Source organism: Triturus cristatus, chromosome 8, assembly GCF_964204655.1.
Source record: "Triturus cristatus chromosome 8, aTriCri1.1, whole genome shotgun sequence".
In the NCBI taxonomy this organism is placed as follows: domain Eukaryota; kingdom Metazoa; phylum Chordata; class Amphibia; order Caudata; family Salamandridae; genus Triturus; species Triturus cristatus.
This window is the reverse complement of record NC_140591.1, coordinates 199883787-199902542: the sequence shown is the minus strand read 5'-3', so window position 1 is coordinate 199902542 and position 18756 is coordinate 199883787. Positions and strand designations below refer to the sequence as shown.

The window sequence follows — 18756 nt, the reverse complement described above, 5'->3', positions numbered from 1 at the left end:
AATCAGCAAAAACAGGAGGTAAGCAGGCAAACCATTTGTGGGAAGACCACCCTAAGGGTGACAGGTCCAACATCCATCATTCACAAGCACATACACACTCATTCACAGCATGCATGCACAAGTACACATACATTCATACATGCATGCACCCAATATTTAACAAACACTTACTGGGCCGCGGGAGTAAAATCAGGAAGGAAAAAGGCCTCGGAGATTACTGGAGGCTTTGTGGATGGAAGGCTGTAAGGAAGATCCCGCTTCTTCCTCTCATTGGCTGACCATGACATATGGGTCAGCCAATGAGAGAAGGACCTTCCCTAACTCCTCAGATAATGGGATGGGGTCAGTGAGAGTTGCTACCCCCCATAACACTCTGTGACTAGGAGTCATTGATTGACAGTCAGCCCTGGGCACTTCGGAGCTTAAATTTGAAGAGTTCATATCTGATTCTATCAGTGACTCTCCCCCTAATTATGAGGGAGGGGGCCTTAAAGTGTTTTTTTGGGTTGATGAGGTCACTCCCACGGGCTGTGAAGTCTTCTGCTCGGCAAAAGCTTGGCTCAGGCTGCCAGGCACCTGAGCATAAGCGCATTTAAAGCACATAACTGCCTGACCCTGATATGCTAAGTGTCTGGCAGGCTACCTTTACTCAGTCTGAGAGACACTCTTGCTTTGGATAAGGGAAAGGGGACTAAGCCCCTGTGCCCTTAATGAAGGGCTGCGCCTGCGACTGATGCTTGAGCTTGCTGTACTTATTCTGTAACCAATGGATGCTTGCACTACTTTTGCTGTATCCATTCTGCAGGGACAAGAAGCTTACACTGTGCATGCCGTCTGTGAGAGAGGGAAGATTGTCTGGCTGGCCGTCATGCTGTGCCTGTTCCCCCTACCTGAGAAAGTAAACATCTGTCCTATGAGAGAGGATGCTTGCACTGGTGTTGCTCCGATACAGTTGCTTTATGAAGAAGGGGTGTTTCCACTGCTGTTCCCTATCTATATCTGTTCTGTGAGTGAGAGAAGCTTGCACTGTTGATGCCACGATTGGACCTATTTATGTTGTACCTATTTTGTATGTGTGACAGAGCCTCCTGTTGCATCCATCTGCCCTTTACCTATCTGTTTGGGTTAGGAAAAGTTGCACTGCTGCTGCCTGTGCGGCGTGCAAATGAAGCTTGCCTTAAATATTTCACTGTACAAATGTCAAAAAATGATTGCCCTTCGCGTTGCTGGTTTTACTGCATAGTTTGAATGAAGACTCAGCCCTCATAAAAACTGCAAGCACATCTTCCGGTTTTGCGTGTTAAACAAGCAGGGTGTTCGAAATGGATTGGCTGCCAAGGGGCTCCAAACCATGTCTCACATCCTTCGGCAATTCTGACTTTTAGCCAAGAGCACTTTGCATGTTGTAATTTTAAAAGCAAAACTATAAGACCCTGCATGCAAAACTCTGTTGGATGAAATTCTGGGGCTGGCCGACAGTATCACGTCATCAAACCAAGGGGCAGCCTTGTAGTAGAGGTTAAACAGTCACGTTGGTTAGAGGGAAGCCATTTCCTTTCAGGGGCACATGTGAGAATCTATGGCTAATGGGCAAATTGGAAAGCAAAGGGGCCCCCTGAAAAGACCTTCGTGGGCCAGAACAATGGCAGTCTCTATGGAGTTTGGGCTCTGCAAACTCGCACCACCAGCACCATTCATTCCTCTCTTAATTCATTTGTAGCAGCCGCAGTTGTCTGAAGAGTCTGGAGACAGAGCCACGTGCTGGCGCCCAGCTTCCTGACCCCAGCCCGAGGTTAGTTACCTGACGTACATGCAACACTTAAGTGAAGTGCCACGCCTTCCGCAGGTGCGGCCCCTGCTGCAGGTGCTCCCCCTGAGGGTGACAGTGCTGAGAGGAGAGAGCTGTAAAGGGAGAAGCTCTGTACAGTGAGGAGGGGGAGGGGAGCATTCTGCAGGCACTGAGTAAGGGGGCAGCAATATTCAGGCTGCGAGTGGGGGAGGCTAGGGAGAAACTTATGCAGTGAGTGGAGTAGGTGAAGTTTTCTGCAGGTAGTGACTAAGGTAGGGAGATGCTGTACACAGTGACCAGTGGGGGTGAGGTGTTCTGCAGGCAGTGGGAAAAGGAGAAGCAATGTGAGGGCTGCGAATTGGGTAACCTATTAGGAAGCAGTATACAGTGAGGGGGGGGGGTGTTCTGCAGGCAGTGAGTAAGGGAACAACAATGTGCATGCGGCCAGTGGGGTAGGTTAGGGAGAAGCTGGACACAGTGAGCGGGGGAGGTTAAGAGCTCTGCAGACAGTGAGTAAACTAGGGAGATGCTGTACACTGTGTGTGGGGAGGTCAAGAGTGCTGCAGGCAGTAAGTAAGGGAGAAAAAATGTTCAGGGAGAAACCGTATATAGTGAGCAGAAGAGGTGCAGTGTTCTGCAGGCAGTGACTAAGGTAGGGAGATGCTGTTCCCAGTGCGCGGTGGAGATGAAGAGTTCTGCAGGCAGTGAGTAAGGGAGACGCAATGTGCAGGCGGCGAGTGGTGTAGGCTTGGGGGATGCTGCATACAGTGAGCGGGTGGGAGCTGAGTGTTCTACAGGCAGTGAGTAAGCTAGGGAGATGCTCTATACAGTTAGTGGGGTAGGTGAAGTGTTCTGCAGACAGTGAGTAAGCTAGGGAGAGGCTCTATACCGTTAGTGGGGTAGGTGAAGTGTTCTGTAGACAGTGAGTAAGCTAGGGAGATGCTCTATACAGTTAGTGGGGTGGGTGAAGTGTTCTATAGGCAGTAAGTAAGGGAGACGCCATGTGCAGGGGCGAGTGAGGTAGGCTAGGGAGCAGTTCTGTACTGTGTGGGGGAGGTGAAGAGTTGTGCAGACAGTGAGTGCGGGAGAAGCAATGTGCTGGCGGTGAGTGGGATAGACCAGGCAACGCTACACTTTTTTGAGGGGGCGCGGGAGGGGGTAGAGTCACCAACTAACATGGGTGCAAATTCAGGATGGTGAGTGTGAAAATTTAGGGCAAAAATTCAGGACAGAAGGTCAGAATGCAGGACAAAAATTCGGAACACAAGGTACTTTGTACAGACACATCAGAGGAGGTCACGCAATAGTATATGAGTATGTAAATAGACAACCAACATAAGTACAAGTCAAAATAAGTTTATATTAGGTTGTGACAATCGTGGACTTCACTTTTGTTTGGGATGCATGCAGTGTTGAGCAACTGTGCAGGTATTTTTGTGGTATTTCATATAATCATAATTTAATTATATGGTTACTGCACTGGGTTGTCACATCGCACAGATGAGAGCCAAGCAAGGCAAATACTGTCTGTGATTATTGAACATTGTTTTGAGAGGTGACTGGTTCACAGTCAGAGATTGACTCCTCTAAAAGATTCTGATTGTTGTGGGGAGAAAACAATGTACCAAATACTGGCTGCATGCTGGAGTCTGCACTGGGCATCATGTGGAGTGAACTTACTAGTGAAAAGAGGTCACCCTGTAACTGCACAGAGCGGCCCATTATCATCATTCTGTATGTGATAATTAGGCCAACATACAGAATGACAATGGACCATTCTCCAATCCCCAATCCGTGCCAGCTTGGGGAGGGGCTGTTGCAGGCCATTGATCACAGTAGGAGTGCGAGCTGGGACCTGCAGTGAGAGTTACAGAACTCCCAGGCTGTTTGCAGGGGGACATCTCACCACAATGTACATAATTACGGACAAAAGGCGTTTGTGAAAGAAATCCTTACGGACAACGAAATGAGGCGCAAATAATGGGGGTCTCTGAAATTTACGAATGGTTGGTCACCTAGGGGGGTGGGGGGCGGGGATTGAAGCCTTCTGCACTTAGTGAGTAAGCTGATAAGGTACAAAATTACTCAAATATGGCGTCCCACATTGGAGATTCTCTACGAAGGTTATCTATCCACCTTCCAGTGGCCAATTGATGTGTTCCTATATTGAATTATGTAGGAAATACCGTAGTCGCAGAATTGGGTTATTTTTGTGACCCTATAGTTGAGTAATGGTTACTTCAGTTCTTAGCTGGTTGTATTGGGTAAGATTTTCGCAGTTTTAATATGGGCTCGCTTGCACAGGCCATGTTTGCGCATTTAAATTATGGATTGCAATGCTACGGTCAGATACATTTACCTTCGGTTGACAATAGAACTGATCTGTTCCCGTCAGCATCCCAGTTTATGTCACCCACAGGTGATGTAGTTGTAAGGTGCATGTGCGCAACACACACGCACACACACACCTCACAAATGTTTGTCTAGAGACCCAGTCATGAACTATTTGAAAGAATAAAGATATATCGATGTTATTTATTAAATATTCCCAATCTGAACCCCTAGTCATCCTGAAAATATATATCTATGCCTGCAAATCTTTGTTATTTAATTGGCAAGCACACAAGCCATGCTACCAAAAGGGTTGAAACTAAAAAGAAAATGATGCCGAGTAGAATTTGATCAATTGTGACTGGGAAAACACTTGCTAATAAAACATATTTCGTCTGATTACATTAGTTAAAATTATATTTGGTATTCTGCTGTTCTATAGGAAGCCACAACCTAGTGAACTTCTGCCATAAGTTATTTTGAGAACTGAAGCTCAATGGAAGAACATTTCTCCTCTCAATAAAAAACCTCTTTTATGAGTATTTGTTGAGGTAGTGGTTTTCCCACCGCCGCACTTTGTTGGTCAATGCTCTCCACCTGCCCGGGGTCATCTTGTCGACTCCGCTTCCAATCATTTCACTGAGCAGTATGTACTGGTAGGAGCCAATCATCTGTGTGGACATGAGGGAATATTCCCTCCTGTTGTTAACGATGAACCACTTCAAGGTAGACCACGCACTGTCCAGCGGGGACAGGTAGCTGAAAGCTAACGGCATCGAGAGGAGTTTGTGGCCGTACTCCCTGGCCACTTGCGGAGTACACTTGATGTTGGCTAAATGAAGAACGGTTGCCTTCGACAAGTCGTTTTCTTTACTGTTGTCGGCTGACTGATCATTTGTCCCAAGAGGCTGTTTCATTTCCTTCACCACGATTGCACATTTTCCATAGGTTTCGCTCAAAGAAGCACACAATTCGTGGAAGATATCTTCACGAGGACTCATTGGCAGCTCATCTCTTAGGAAGAGCCTGTACCTCCACGGCACCCATCCTAGACTGCCCCCAGCGTGGACAATACTCCATGTTGGATATCTCAGGTTCTCACTTAGGGGTAGTGTTTCACCTGTGATGAGGCTCTCCGAGATGTTGGATTCCCCAAAAAATATTGTCTGGTGCCCATCAAACTGTAAGCGTCTGAGCGTCTTCAAGTACTGTAAGCATTGTTTCTTCATTCTGGTGTCATTGTACATTTTGTAAAAGATGTCCTTCAGGAGCGGATTCACAATCTGGAACATTTTGCTATACCTAGGATAGACCTAGGAGTAGGCTTTTCTAGAGATATATCCACACCCAGTGATACGCTGTGATTAGATGTCCGGGGGAGGAGGGAGGTGGTCATGATGCTGCCCATTGTTGAAACATTCCATGACATCATAATATATGTGGGGGGACACCTGCAAGAATTTAAAGAGGAATTCCCTCCCTACCCATCCGCCCGTGGTCTGAAGGCATCTGATGTGGGGTTAGGTGGCAGAAAGCCACAGAAGGCATCATACTTTTCGATGGGCTCCAAAATGAAAATGACAGTAATGGCTAACAGTGGTGCAAATAATCACAGTTAAAAAGGATAGGCTGGCAGGGTGAGGAAGTAGTGAATTTCCATCTTGTCCCTGAAAACAGAAAGCTCAAAAGAAAGTAATAATACAGTCAGATTCATTTTAGAGGAAGGCATGGAAATAGAGAGTTTGAGGTTTTGCCATTTTTTGAAGAGGACGCAATTGTGCATTTTTACATCACTTCTGATCTACATTTTAATTCAGATGAAGCATTTTGCAGACTCGGCCCAGCGCTGCTAATCACAAACAAATGTTCATCACACTATGTTCTGCACAAGTTGTTTTTAAACATCCCTTTTTTTTAAATTTGCCATTTACAGTTGGAATTTATAGATTTGAATCTGTTCCCTGAGTCAAACAGACTGAGGAGAACAACTTCCAAAATCATCACAAGACCACAAGAAGGAACTCCTTGGCTCTGGAAGGCAGGAGGATTCAAACACAAAAGCCAAATATTCCAAACTTATCACACACATGCACTCTGCATTCAGAGCACGGTGGCCCATTCATGGGCTCAATAGGTGTGGTATCTGTGTGTTTGTGTATGAATAGCATGTTGGAGGCTCTTGCCATCAGGGCATGTTTTTTGCACGGGTCCTGGGTAAGACAGAGGGGCTAGTGAATATGCCGATAAGTGGTTCCTCCAAAGCATAGACCGCTGTAGAACGTTGGTTCTATACCAGTGGTCTGGGGATCTCTGGGTGGGCCCTGAAGGATATTCTGGGGGTCAGTGGCAGCTAAGAACATTAAATAACATTAACAGATCAGTAAAGTGTATATAATAAAGAAGCACAATGTACAATTGAAAATTTAAAACCATTCTTTAATTGCAAGGGAATTTGAAATTGGATGCTAAAAATTAAGTCAGTATACTCAGATTGATTCGTGGGACCAGTGCAAGTGCATCAAACCGGTTTTAGTATGGGTGATGAGTGGCCTCAATTGCACTTAGAAAAGCTCCAACATTCCTATTAAAATTTTGATTTTCATGTCAAGAGTGAAGTAATATGAGCGGTATTTAGCAGTAAAAAGCCAGGTCCTGTGGCCAACTCCTCGCTGCCAGGACCGGACAGGCCGTAGCATGAACCGGGCGTTTTCCCGGTGGGCCACCAGGGTGGGGGACAGTTTTAGACCCATGAGGACCATTTTTATTACCAGGGGCCGGTTTAACAATATCAGCCCCCAGCAACAAAGCTCTGAAAAGAGCTCGGTTCTGCCCAAGGGAAACATTACTCATTCCAAAATTGAAATCTAAAGTAAACAAACTGATCTGTGTTACCGCCTTTGGTATACACACGAATTTAATTCGTAAGTTAATCACAAAGAATTGGCACATCATCAAAAACATAGATTCCAGCATTGATGCTCCGATGTTTGCCTTTAAAAGAGGCAAGAATATTAAGGACCATCTCATCAGGTCATCAATGGAAAATCCATCACAAATTACGAGATCATTGGAATCAGCTTGGGGTTTACCAGATTTAAAAAGCCACTACAAGTGTGGCAATTGTGTGGCTTGCGAATTTACGGCTAATACAAAAAAATTCTCACATGGCAAAGTCGGTCAGCAACTAGATTTTTTTGCAAACTGCAATACAAAAAATGTAGTTTACTGTATACTGTGTCCCTGTGGGTTACCCTATATCGGACAAACCCAACAGATTGTGAAAGCACGGATAGGGCAACATCGAAGCAGGATTAAGAATTCGGTCCTTAACGCCCCTCTAGTCAACCACTTCTTAGAGAAGGGCCAAACAGCAAATGACATCCGCTGGCAAGTGATAGACAAAGTGGCTGCCTCTAATAGAGGCGGAGATCTATCACGGATACTACAAAGATTAGAATGCCGCTGGATCGAACGCACCAACTCTATAATACAAGGATTGAATTCAGCTGAGGAATGGCGTGGGTTTATTACCACCCTCACCTAAAATTTCTGTTGGTCCATACATTAAGCTTCTTACCTTTCCATACAGTCTTGAATATTGCCCTGGAGGGTTTTACTTTAATAACATCCTGTTTCCCTAAAATTGAGTAATAATTGCTGTGTGAACCTGGGCTGTGTATATATGAGATGGGATATTTGCATGGCGTGAGATCAACTGAAACATGGTCTGTGTAGAATCAAAGATATTCTTTATTAACGAGTGACTGTTATAAAGAAATACAATGTTTTTTATATAAGATAACATGTCTTTTGTACAGATAACAAGTGTTGATTAGACATATATCTTTTAATTGTAGGCAGGAAGAAAGCCTTTTTGTACCAAACGTCATTTATGAACTAAGTGTCAACCACAATTGAAAATTGTTTATAGTGTATAGTAGGGTAATGTTTTCACATAATCTAATGTAGAATTGATGATGGGCTCTTTAACTCGTTCCGTGCTCATGACGGAACCACGCCGTCATGAGCCACGGTTGCCGTGTGCTCATGACGGAGTGGTTCCGTCATGCTGCGGCCGTTGGCGGCCGCGCCGCCCACGCGGCGCTAATTCCCCGCCTGTGCGGGCGATTAGCGCCGTGGGCGGAGTCATGACGGAACCACTCCGTCATGAGCACAGCCCAACCGTGGTTCATGACGGAGTGGCTCCATCATGAGCACCGCGCCACCGCGCTGCCCCCCCGCACACCCCAGCGCTGTGGCGGAATTTCCGCCGCAGCGAAGGGGTTAAACAAAATGTTGGTGTCTACATGCGTCTGAACATAAAAACTAAATATTCACCTCAGCTTTATAATGATTTGCAGATATTTAATTCGCTTATATCTGTATGAGTTGCATCATGTTTAACAATACGAGATTTTCTTTTTCGTTATTGTAAACGTGATGTTTTATTTTTGTTGCCCTATCTTGTTTAAACACTGTTCCTTAATCACTGTGGTGGCAGAACTTTATTAACAATGATCCACAAACATTTGTACCCGGAACGTATTCCAACAAAATGCATTGGTTACTTAGCAACATGAAACTTTTTCTTCCGTCGTTTCATTGTAAACGCGGATTCCTGATTGGCCGTTCGTTATCAAATCACGTTTAAATATTGCAGTCCCCCCTCCAATCACTGTGACCGTACCAAGCAGACTGAACTTTGTTCTCCTGCTCTAGCGCAATACGGGAGATTCGTACACCCGGAAGCATTCGAGAGAGGTTGGGACGGTTCTGTCTTTCCTTATCGGTTATTTTCAACAGATACTGGGTGAACCTTTAACATGAGGTGCTCACCGTGTTCTCCTTTTTATATTTTGTTACAGCTGACAGAACTCCTTGAAAATAAGCGACAGCTATTAAGCAGTTCGTATATGTGGTTCCCGTTCGTTATTCCCTGCCAGTAAATAGACTTTCACGCTAAGTTCTCCTTATTATTCAACTAATACAGGATTTCCAACTATTGGGCAATTGCCTCTTCGTGAGTCTCTTCTCACAGGGGTAAGTAGAAAGTTTCAGCATTTCTACTATCGTGTATCCTTATAATATATATTTTGGCACTAATAATTTTTTTGTTCTCACATAGCACCCGGCTGGGCCCTTGTGAGTATTTTATTTCACATCGAGCACGGTGACACTGCATATATATATGTTAGATATCATCTACGACGACCAGGTAGAGAGACTAAATATTAATGCTCCACTAACTTTTTTTGAAAAAAAAGAGCATTTTATCCTGACAAGATTTTTTCTTTATTATCTTTTTTTCTTAGGTGTCCCTATATTAGATTGTCCTGACGAGACCCTCTATTTGTCATAGGGTCGAAACGCCGTTGACGAGAAAGGCGAATCATTTTTTTGACACTTATAATGATTAAGTGTTGATAATTGTATTTATTAATTTTTTATGATTGCCTTTGTAATGAAAAATTGAAACCTTTTGTATGTTGCACTTTATGTCACTTTCTTTTGCTTAGGTTAATTTTTCACTGGGACACTTTTTGAAATTTGTACGAACATTGTTATTTTGTAATGTGAGTTTGTGTCTACTTCTTATAAACTCTTCCATTGTGAATATAAAAAGAAACATTTTCTACTGAAGTTCTAATGTGTATGGCTAAACTTTTCTTTCTGACACCACATTTAACCCTTTTTTCCTTTTTTTTTATTACTATCATGTATTGTATATTATATTAGTAAGTATTAATCCACACGAGCCACTGTTTCCTTACAACAAATAATACCCAGGCTCCTTGTGGGTAGGGTTTCCTTGTTTCCTAATTAATTACCCAGCAACAAAGCGGCACAAACCTTTCGGCTAGCACACCCTCACCCCCTGGGGCAGGCCGAGCTCCTTGCCAGCACCGGTGTCGGTTCCCAGTCCTGCCCTGCTCACTGCACACGGCTGTGCACAGGGGACGGTTGTGCGGCAGTGGGGGGTTGGGTCCAGGCCCTGCGCCCAACTACCTGATGCACCATGCACATGCACAGTGGATAGGCCCAAACCCATGGCACGCACAGCCAAAGGCCATGCACAGCACAGAGTTGGGTGCCAGCAGGGGATTGGATGCAGGGTCGGACCACAGAAATCCAACCCTATGCCGTGCACAGCAATGGACATCTTATTTTACGTTACAAAACACACAAATACACTAAAAAACACAAAGGTTAAAGGTACATTATAGGTCGGTGAAAATGTCAGTTAAACATACTATTTCAAACAAAGAAAACCACTGAAATTCGTCAGTTATAGTTAGCTCAAGTAACTGTAACCTGTGCCCTAAAGTAGCTATAACTTGCCTATATTTATGTTTAAAAAAAGTGCAGGGTGGCATATATAGGGTCAACACTTTTGTGTATCTCAGCCATTTTAACTGAGGAATCATGACTCATGAATCCTGTCAATTACATTTTGAATTATTTAAGACGTGCTTGGCTAGATCAGAGGTCTATTATTTTTATCCAAGCAATATTGATACTCTCACATATTCTAAAATTTGACAGTTTTTTGCTGAAAAAATTCCACAGCCATAGGGACCATCCAGCAAAGGAGGCCTACTCCAGGGTAGAGGTGAAAGGTACACTGAGATGTGGAAAATATAAGTCCCTGCCCAAGAAAACCTCCAAAATCGATGTACTAGCGGCCATATCCGTTACCTGATTTTCTAGCCATTTTCTGGGTACTCTCTCCGATCTCAAAAAGTTCAAGAGATTGAAGCAAAACAAATAAAAGTAGTGGGCATCTGTGGGTGTACAAGACAGGTCCAAGTTTACGCAGTTTGCCACTAACTCTGTTACACACTTGGGGGCATATTCTCGAGGACTTATCGCCGAGTTATCAGCACTTTATCGCAACCAAAGTTGCGATAAATTCATCACCCCATTCACAAGCTGGTGCAAACAGCCGATACCGCCAGATTTCCGGCGATAGCATCCTTAAAAAATATCACCACAGATGACCCTGGCAACTATCGCTAATGAGATGCAGAGTAGGCGTTCCCGAGCAAAAAGCTGCGACGACAACACACCTCAACATTCTCAACGACCAGCCAGATCGGCGATAAGATCACAAAACATGCGATAAGGCGCGTTAGCAGCAGGAAATTAACACCTACTCTGACCTGTTGCAAAGTCGGACAACAACCGGCATCAGAAAAGGGAGCCGAGCCCAGAGCCACACCTGAAGAACTACAGATGCCATGGAGCTACTCATCATGCAGCTCGGAGCCAAAACAGGGCCACAACAGCCACCACCCGATGACCATATAGTACCAGTATGCCGCCACCTTATAGGCAGATTCTGCCCCGGCTGTGTCGGACGCTGTATGGTGGATGCGGTAGAAAACTTGCTCCCACTCCTTGCTCGTTAACGGACGCCCCAGCTCAGTCTCCCAGCGAACCTGCGCCTTCGACCGCTGCTGCGTAGAATGCGCCATAATCAATGCATACAGTTCCGAAATGAGCTTCCGATCAACCTTCTTGTAAACCAACCAGCGCTCAAAAGCGGTTAAGGGACGGGACATCAAGGCAAAGTTGGAGGAGAGGGTCACCCAATGTGCTAGCTGTGCGTAGTGATAGGCGTCAGTGGACGGCAGGTCAAAATAGTCTTTGCGCAGTTGGGCAAAAGGGATCACTCCATCCTGCTCCAACATGGAGCCCAGTCTCTTACAGCCTTCCTCACGCCAGCGCTGAAAAACAGGGGACGCGCACCCCGGCGGAAAGTCGGGGTTGTCCACGATAGGCGTCATAGGGGAGGGGAACGTGGTCCACCCCCGGGAGCTCACTAACTGGTCCCACACCTTAAGAGTCAGAGAAGTCACCGGGGATGAATAGAGACCCCATGCCCTGTGCTTCCGCGGAAGCCAAAGCTCACGCCAGATATTACAACCCGCGACTGTCTGATCCATAAAGAGCCAATGTTTGCTAGATGAAGGCCGGTTCCACTCCGTGATATAGCGGAGGCAAGAGGCCTGATAATACGCCCTCAACAGCGGGAAACCCAACCCTCCGGCAGCCTTCGGCATAGTAACAAGCGATAAGGCGAGCCTTGGCCTCTTAATGTGACATAAAAACTTATTAAGCAGAGCATCTGGAACAAGTAAAGGACCCTCGGCAACACCATCATCTTTACCGCCGCGAGTCGCCCATATCAGGCCAGGCCAAGGCGAGACCAATCAGATAGCGATTTAGCGGTTTGCTCCACCAAAAGTTTATAATTAAGGTGGGCCGTTTTGACAACCGAGGAGGCCAAGCGAATACCCAGGTAGGAGGTATCAGAGTGCACCCACTGGAAGGTAAAGTCCCGCTGCAAATCACCAACTTCCTCTTCAGGGATAGAAAGGTTAAGCACCAGCGATTTTGAAAAATTGACTTTAAATCCTGCAACCGATCCAAAGTCGTGGAGCTCTCGCAGCAAATACCGCAAAGAGGTGCGCAAATGGGTAAGAGGGAGAATAACATCGTCCGCGTAGAGACTAATTTTATGAATGTCGGTGCCGAACTTAAGGCCCTCGACATCCGAGTTCGACCGTATGCGCTGAGCAAAGGGCTCCATATAGAGCGCGAATAACAGTGGAGACAGGGGGAACCCCTGCCTCGTCCCTCTAGTGATGGGAAAGAGGGGAGATCGGCACCCGTTCACCCTCACCGACGTCGTGCACCCAGCGAAGACATCATGCGATTAGAGCAGTCCATGAGATTAGTTGCCCATTCCTTAGTTATCTCAGGATTCGGTTCCTCATACAAGGGAGCAATTAGGATTCTCAAGCCCTGAGGGACTTTCTTGGGCTGTTTTCACATGAGAACTCATCGCTGTGGTCACTCTCTGGAGGTTCCTGGGATTTTGACTGAACATTGTGAGCAAGGTCGAACAACAATGCCCCTTATTTATTTTGTTCTGGACAGGCCTTAGCCTTAGACAAAACATACCGATACAGCTGTTGTTTGGACAACATACTTTATTTTTATTGGAATACACAAATTGGTAGCACACACTTGGAGAGGGACCTTTCCAGGAAGAAGAGCGGGACAGCACCTATGATATAGATCTACCTTATATAGGCTAAGGTATGGGGTCTGCTGACAAAGCCCAGAGATCTTCTAATATATAATAATACTGCTTCTTAGCAAGGGGAGGGAGGTTAGGCTCTATTGTCTTTTCATGGTGATATCTCCCTTCATGATTTATGGACTAGCTGCTATGCTGACTGCATTTGTGCTATGCATTTTCCTGCTTGTTGTGGCACGTATGCTGCATTTTAGGGCACGTTAGTTAAAATAAATATTTCAAACTGTTTCGTGTCTCAATCAGATCTTATTGTGGACAAGTACAAGAGTGAGACTGAAAGGATGTGTCTTGTTACAGCGGTTTCCGAGAGATTTGGTAGTGTTGTGTTCTGGGGTGTCTAATTACCTGTTTCTCTGTGAGTGAGTAGGAGAGGAAGTGAGACACTATAGCAAGTCAGTCCTGGTCTCATGAGTACTAAGTTTGTAGGATCACTCAGTTCCTATTAACCAAGGTCCTATAATCCTGTGCACAGTTCTGTTTTTGGGCACAATCCCTGCAACAATAATTCCAGCCAGGAGAATCATAAACATGCCATTCATTGGAATATGTGTCCCTCAGATCTGCTGGTTGAAACATAAGAAAGAAGAATTGTCCATGCTGAGGAGTTTGATTGGCCCCAACCAGGCCCTGCACTCTGAAGACTGCACCTGCTGTACAACCTGAACTACAGCCCTGTGGACCTAACTTGCTTAAAATGAGCTAAAGAGTGGACTCCCTGAAAGCTACAGGTTAATAGAGCTTACCTGTAACATCACCACCAAGAATCCTCAGCCTGGAGTACTACAAGTGGATTTGTAAGGGTTTTGTCCAAGTGGATTGTGGGAACAGAAGTCCCAAACTTTCAAGGACCACCATGGAGCTTCCAGACCCTTGGAGTAAGATATGGACACTTTGGGACCCTTTGGGGAACTTCCCGAAGAAGGTCTAGAAGTTTGGAGAAGTATGGAGCAACTTTGAAAGAAGCTCCATAAGTGCACTGACTTGATCTGGCCAGCCAAGCTGGCGACCCTCAACCATGAGCCGGCCTGCTGTCCAGCTTCGTCCCGCTGAAAAGCTCCAGTGGTCCGACTTACAGAGTTTGGCCTGGAGTAAGCTGAAACCCAAACTGGCGAACCCTCACCGAAGCCAGCCTGGTGACGAGCATCGAGGGAACCCTGAAGAAAAAGTTCCGTAAATGTTTCTAAGTCCGAACGTAGGAAAGGTGACCGGGACCAACCGCGAGAGCCAAACTGCCCACTTTTAACTGCGAGCCAGCCTGGATCCCTGGTCTATCCCGCTGGAAAGCTCTAGAGGTCAGACTTCCACAAGCTTGACTGGGAGCACGTCGTAAGGCAAGCTGTCGAACCCTCACTGAACCTGAGAGCTTCGATGGACCTCGAGAAAAAGAATCTCCAGGAAAGTTTCTAAGTCAGAAGGTAACAACTTTGACCAAGACCTACTGTGAGAATCTTTGACTTTGACCCGGTCCAGCATGACTAGATTTCCAAATAGGCGCTATAGGTTTCTATGTGCTATATAGTGCTAAATCTTTAAAAATTCATATCTCCAGTTCTCTACATTGGATTTTTTTCATTTTGGTGTAATTTTAAAGATACAAATATTTCCTATGTTTAACAATTGTGTTTAGATTTTTATTGTGAGTTGTGTCTTAATAATTTACTGATTTGGTGTTTTTCTAAATTCTTTACATACTTGTCTTTGAAGTGAAGCCTGCCTGCTCGCAGCCAAGGTGCCAAGGGTTGAGCTTAGGAATACTTTTCTAAGACGTGTACTGATCCCTATATTGTGTTTAGTGGCCTTATTGCTAGTGGTAGTTATACAGATATCACTACTAATAACCCACTTTCCAGCATATCCCTAGACTTTATTATTTATAGAGAGGGTTACGGTGGTAACTATTGAGAGGACCTACCACTCTTCAATCAATCACCAGGAATTAGTACCTAGTGTCAGGGGGACATTTTGCCTCATGGTCTGTTCTGGGTGGGCGCCTCATTGAATGTTACCAGATGGCTGTTCCTTTGGGCACAGTAGGAATGTTGCAGGCACACTACCTTGATGAAAGTGTGACTATAGGAGGTGCCCACTTAGAACAGACCATGAGGGAAAATGCCTGCTGACATTAGGTACTAAGTCCAGGTGATTGATTGACGAGAGGTAGGTCCTCTCAATAATGTCAGTAACACGTTGGGTTTTAACTCTTGAGCAGTCTCTCCTTCAGCCTTGCCAGGTACACTTCTTCCCTCAGACAGCTATCTAGCAGTCTTCTAGGCTCTAGGCAGTCCCTCAGCACCTCCAGTAGAAAGTGCAGACTTCAGGTGAAAGCCCATCACCTCTGGGAGGCCTGCTATCATACAATGCGAGCCCTGTTCACATAGTAGTCCTTCAAGTACTCTTCAGAGCACTCCTTTACTTGGCCATGAAGAACGCGGACCTGGAGCAAAGTGGGGTGGTGTGAATCCCACTGTTATGCACATTTTCCAGACGGGGGATGTTTGGTTCACTATCTAAGGTTTCAGGACCCAGACTCTCTTCTCACACAAAATCCTACTAACAGACATTTGTCACCCACTTACTGCATTTACTCACTCAACAAGCACACTAACTGCCGGCACAAAGATCTGAGGTCGATAGCAGCTGAACTTTCCATGAGAGGGATCAGTGGACTGCTTTCTCTCTGGCACAGAGAAAAAGGGTCTGTTTACACCAGTGATTCACAAAAACTCTATTTGCTGCCACCCCTTTATGTGACTTAACCAGAGCATGGACTGACGTCCTATGATGTCTAGGAGGGCACGATTTGTACACCCCTTCTGCTCACAAAACAAGATCTGTACCTCGCATGAACATTACCAGTGACAGGCATAAATCTCTGCACACGTTAGATTAGAGTAACACCTGGCCCAAACAAAAAATTAGGATAGCTGTTCCACAAGCAGTTGGGCATTCAAGGCAGGTGTACATGCTTGTTCACTGTCCGTGAGACATTCCCTTTTCAATAATTACTTTTACTCTTGATTTTTTCCTTTAATTTTATATTTATTACTTATCTAAGTTAATGCAGTGTCCCACAATGTAGTTTTTAACATGATGTAGTTCCGCACAATGTAGACGTCTTAAGGTATATTGCATGTTGATGTGGCCTTGATGTTTTTGGGATATACCCTTAAGATAGTCTTCAAACAACTGTCTCCCTTCCATAGATCAGGGAGTGCAGGCCAAGGTCAGATGCAGCCCAAAATAGATAGGGGCTACATGGGTTTAAAAGGCATGTGCTCTCAAGTCTAGATATGTGCTCTCTTCTTTAACTATCTAAAAATGTTGGTATCTCCACAACTCCGAAGGGGATGAAATATAGGAGAAATAGCTGCAGTGCCAAGGGAAACTCCCGGCACATGGCTGGCATGGGAAGAACAAGAAGTAAGATATGATAGTGTTTTTGCCATTATCATGTACCTCTTAAGGTTGCAGCTGCAGTGGGAAGAGTACACTGTTTGCCAAATATTTTCAAGATTTCACACAAATAATAAATTCCCAACTGTTTGCTATGCCTGAGACCTCAACTGTTGAATACATTTCCATTGCTGGATGAGGGTATAACTACCTGTGCTTAGAGTTTTTATCATTATTCACACCGGGGATCTACAGGGATAGGACCAACCAGGATAGCACTAATCTCTTTTAATCTTGAAAACTCACAATAAAGTACCTCTGGTATCTTGACAAAAAAGCCGGTATGTACACAAGTCAATGTGTAACGGAACTGCTGGGGAAGGGATCCTTCCAGGACAAGAACCCTCACTCACCCGAGGGTAACATGCTTCATCATGGGGTTCCATCCTCACACCTGGACCACAAAGTCCATGGTGTGGGCTACGACTCCCTAGATGGGGAAGAGCTGAGGTGTTTTGAGATGAGTGATGGTTTTGGGGTAAGCAAGGGACAGAGTGCAAAAAAAGGGAATATACAGTGGTAATTAAAACTACTTCTAGGGTGCCGAATAAACTTTATTCCGTGGTCCACTGACGATAGGGTTAAAAAGAGGACCCGGGTTAGGAGAAAATATATACCCCTTTCAATGGTCAGTGGTCAAAATGTTTCTGCCCGCTGTGGTCCCCAAATGGGGTTCCAAGGCATTTATTAGGACCGAAAGTTATATACAGTCACTCTGTGTATAACGTGTTAAACAAAAATTATACTGGCCAACCAGAATGGACAGGCAGGCCATGGCCCATAAATATTGGGGGTCCACTGTTGTTCTGAAAATAATTACAAAAAAGGAGGCAATAGATAAAGTGCAGAGAATAACATCACATTTCACAATAAAATAGTCATTAGGTATGTATTTTATGCATGGATGCATAGTGTGCATGGCACAAAACACAAAAGGACCACATTTTCCATTTGTCAAGCCGGTGTTGTTCCATTCTTATGACATCCAATACCTTACATAATTTAGGGAAAAGTGTTGTTCACCCTCAGGTCACTGCGTACATCCAGAAACGCCCAACTGAAAGTGAAGTGTATAAGACATATAGGCCCAAAGAAGTGTGGCGCAGCTTCTCTAGATTCTTGTGAGGAATGTATCGATTGTGAAAATAGCCACATTAATTATTTTATATAGGGCAGCAGTCATACTTTATGACTACGACTTACTTTCGTGTGTTAACCCTTTTGCGTCAAGGACGCTAATTTTCTAGATGCTCGTAAATTGTTATTGCTCCAGAGGACTGTAGAGAGTTGCGAGTCAGCAACCTTATCAGTACGCTGCTACAGGGAGGTTTATTAAAAAAACTAAATATGCTGGACCTTGAAAAAACTGTTTAAAAACAAATGCTGGGTCCGACCTGCATCCATATCCAATGTCTGGCTGGGTGAGGTCTGAGCAGAAACTGCGCTTACACTTATCAGGGCACAACTCCACTGGCAGAACAATGCGGAATGCATTGATGGTGCGCATGAGTCTGACTAAGCTAGGGTAGCCCAGGGCTTTAGGTTGGGGAAAAAAACTGGGGGTGCTCTAAAAGGGGCGTGGCAACTTTCTTAAAGGGGTGTGGTCTATCCGAGTAGGTGCGTGATCTAAATCAAGATAACTAGCATTGTGTGCTTAAGAAAATCATGGTCGCATCCAGCAAAGGATAATAAAATAGGCAAAAAGGTATATTTATTAAGTACAAGCCATAAAATACCAAACACTTTAAAAAACACCGTCTGGGCATTGGTTGCACTTCATTGGTACCAGTTTAGTACCTAAATATAGGAATAAGCAACAGAAAAGTGACAAGTCCAGCTTTGCAAATGACCTTCCACTGCCCGGCAACCATTGTCACTGCCTTTGTAATAACTTTTGAACTGTTTGGGCTAGACACAATTTTCGTTTTTGCGAAAATCTGCAGTTTATGCAGCAGATGATGGATTATGTGGCAAATGCGGCAAATCTATATTCATGTATACATCTCTACGGCCCCACAATTGCGTAATTCCAGGGGCTCTGCCTATAACCTCACCATCTAAACCAAGCCAGCAGACA

The 18756-nt window shown here is 44.9% G+C and overlaps 2 protein-coding genes across 2 annotated transcripts in view; both read right to left on the bottom strand.

Annotated features, from left to right (window-relative positions):
- The window catches only part of LOC146801831 (uncharacterized), a 185054-nt gene that overhangs the window by 143781 nt on the left and 22517 nt on the right, over positions 1–18756 (bottom strand). The window lies entirely within an intron of this gene.
- On the bottom strand, positions 4654–5412 carry C8H21orf140 (chromosome 8 C21orf140 homolog). The gene has a single exon (XM_085624048.1). The coding sequence runs from the start codon at positions 5410–5412 to the stop codon at positions 4654–4656; it is 759 nt and encodes a 252-aa protein (XP_085480174.1).

What these genes read in the sequence shown, in the direction of transcription:
- C8H21orf140 (XM_085624048.1), bottom strand. Translation starts at nt 5,412, where the DNA reads ATGTTCCAGATTGTGAATCCGCTCCTGAAGGACATCTTTTACAAAATG.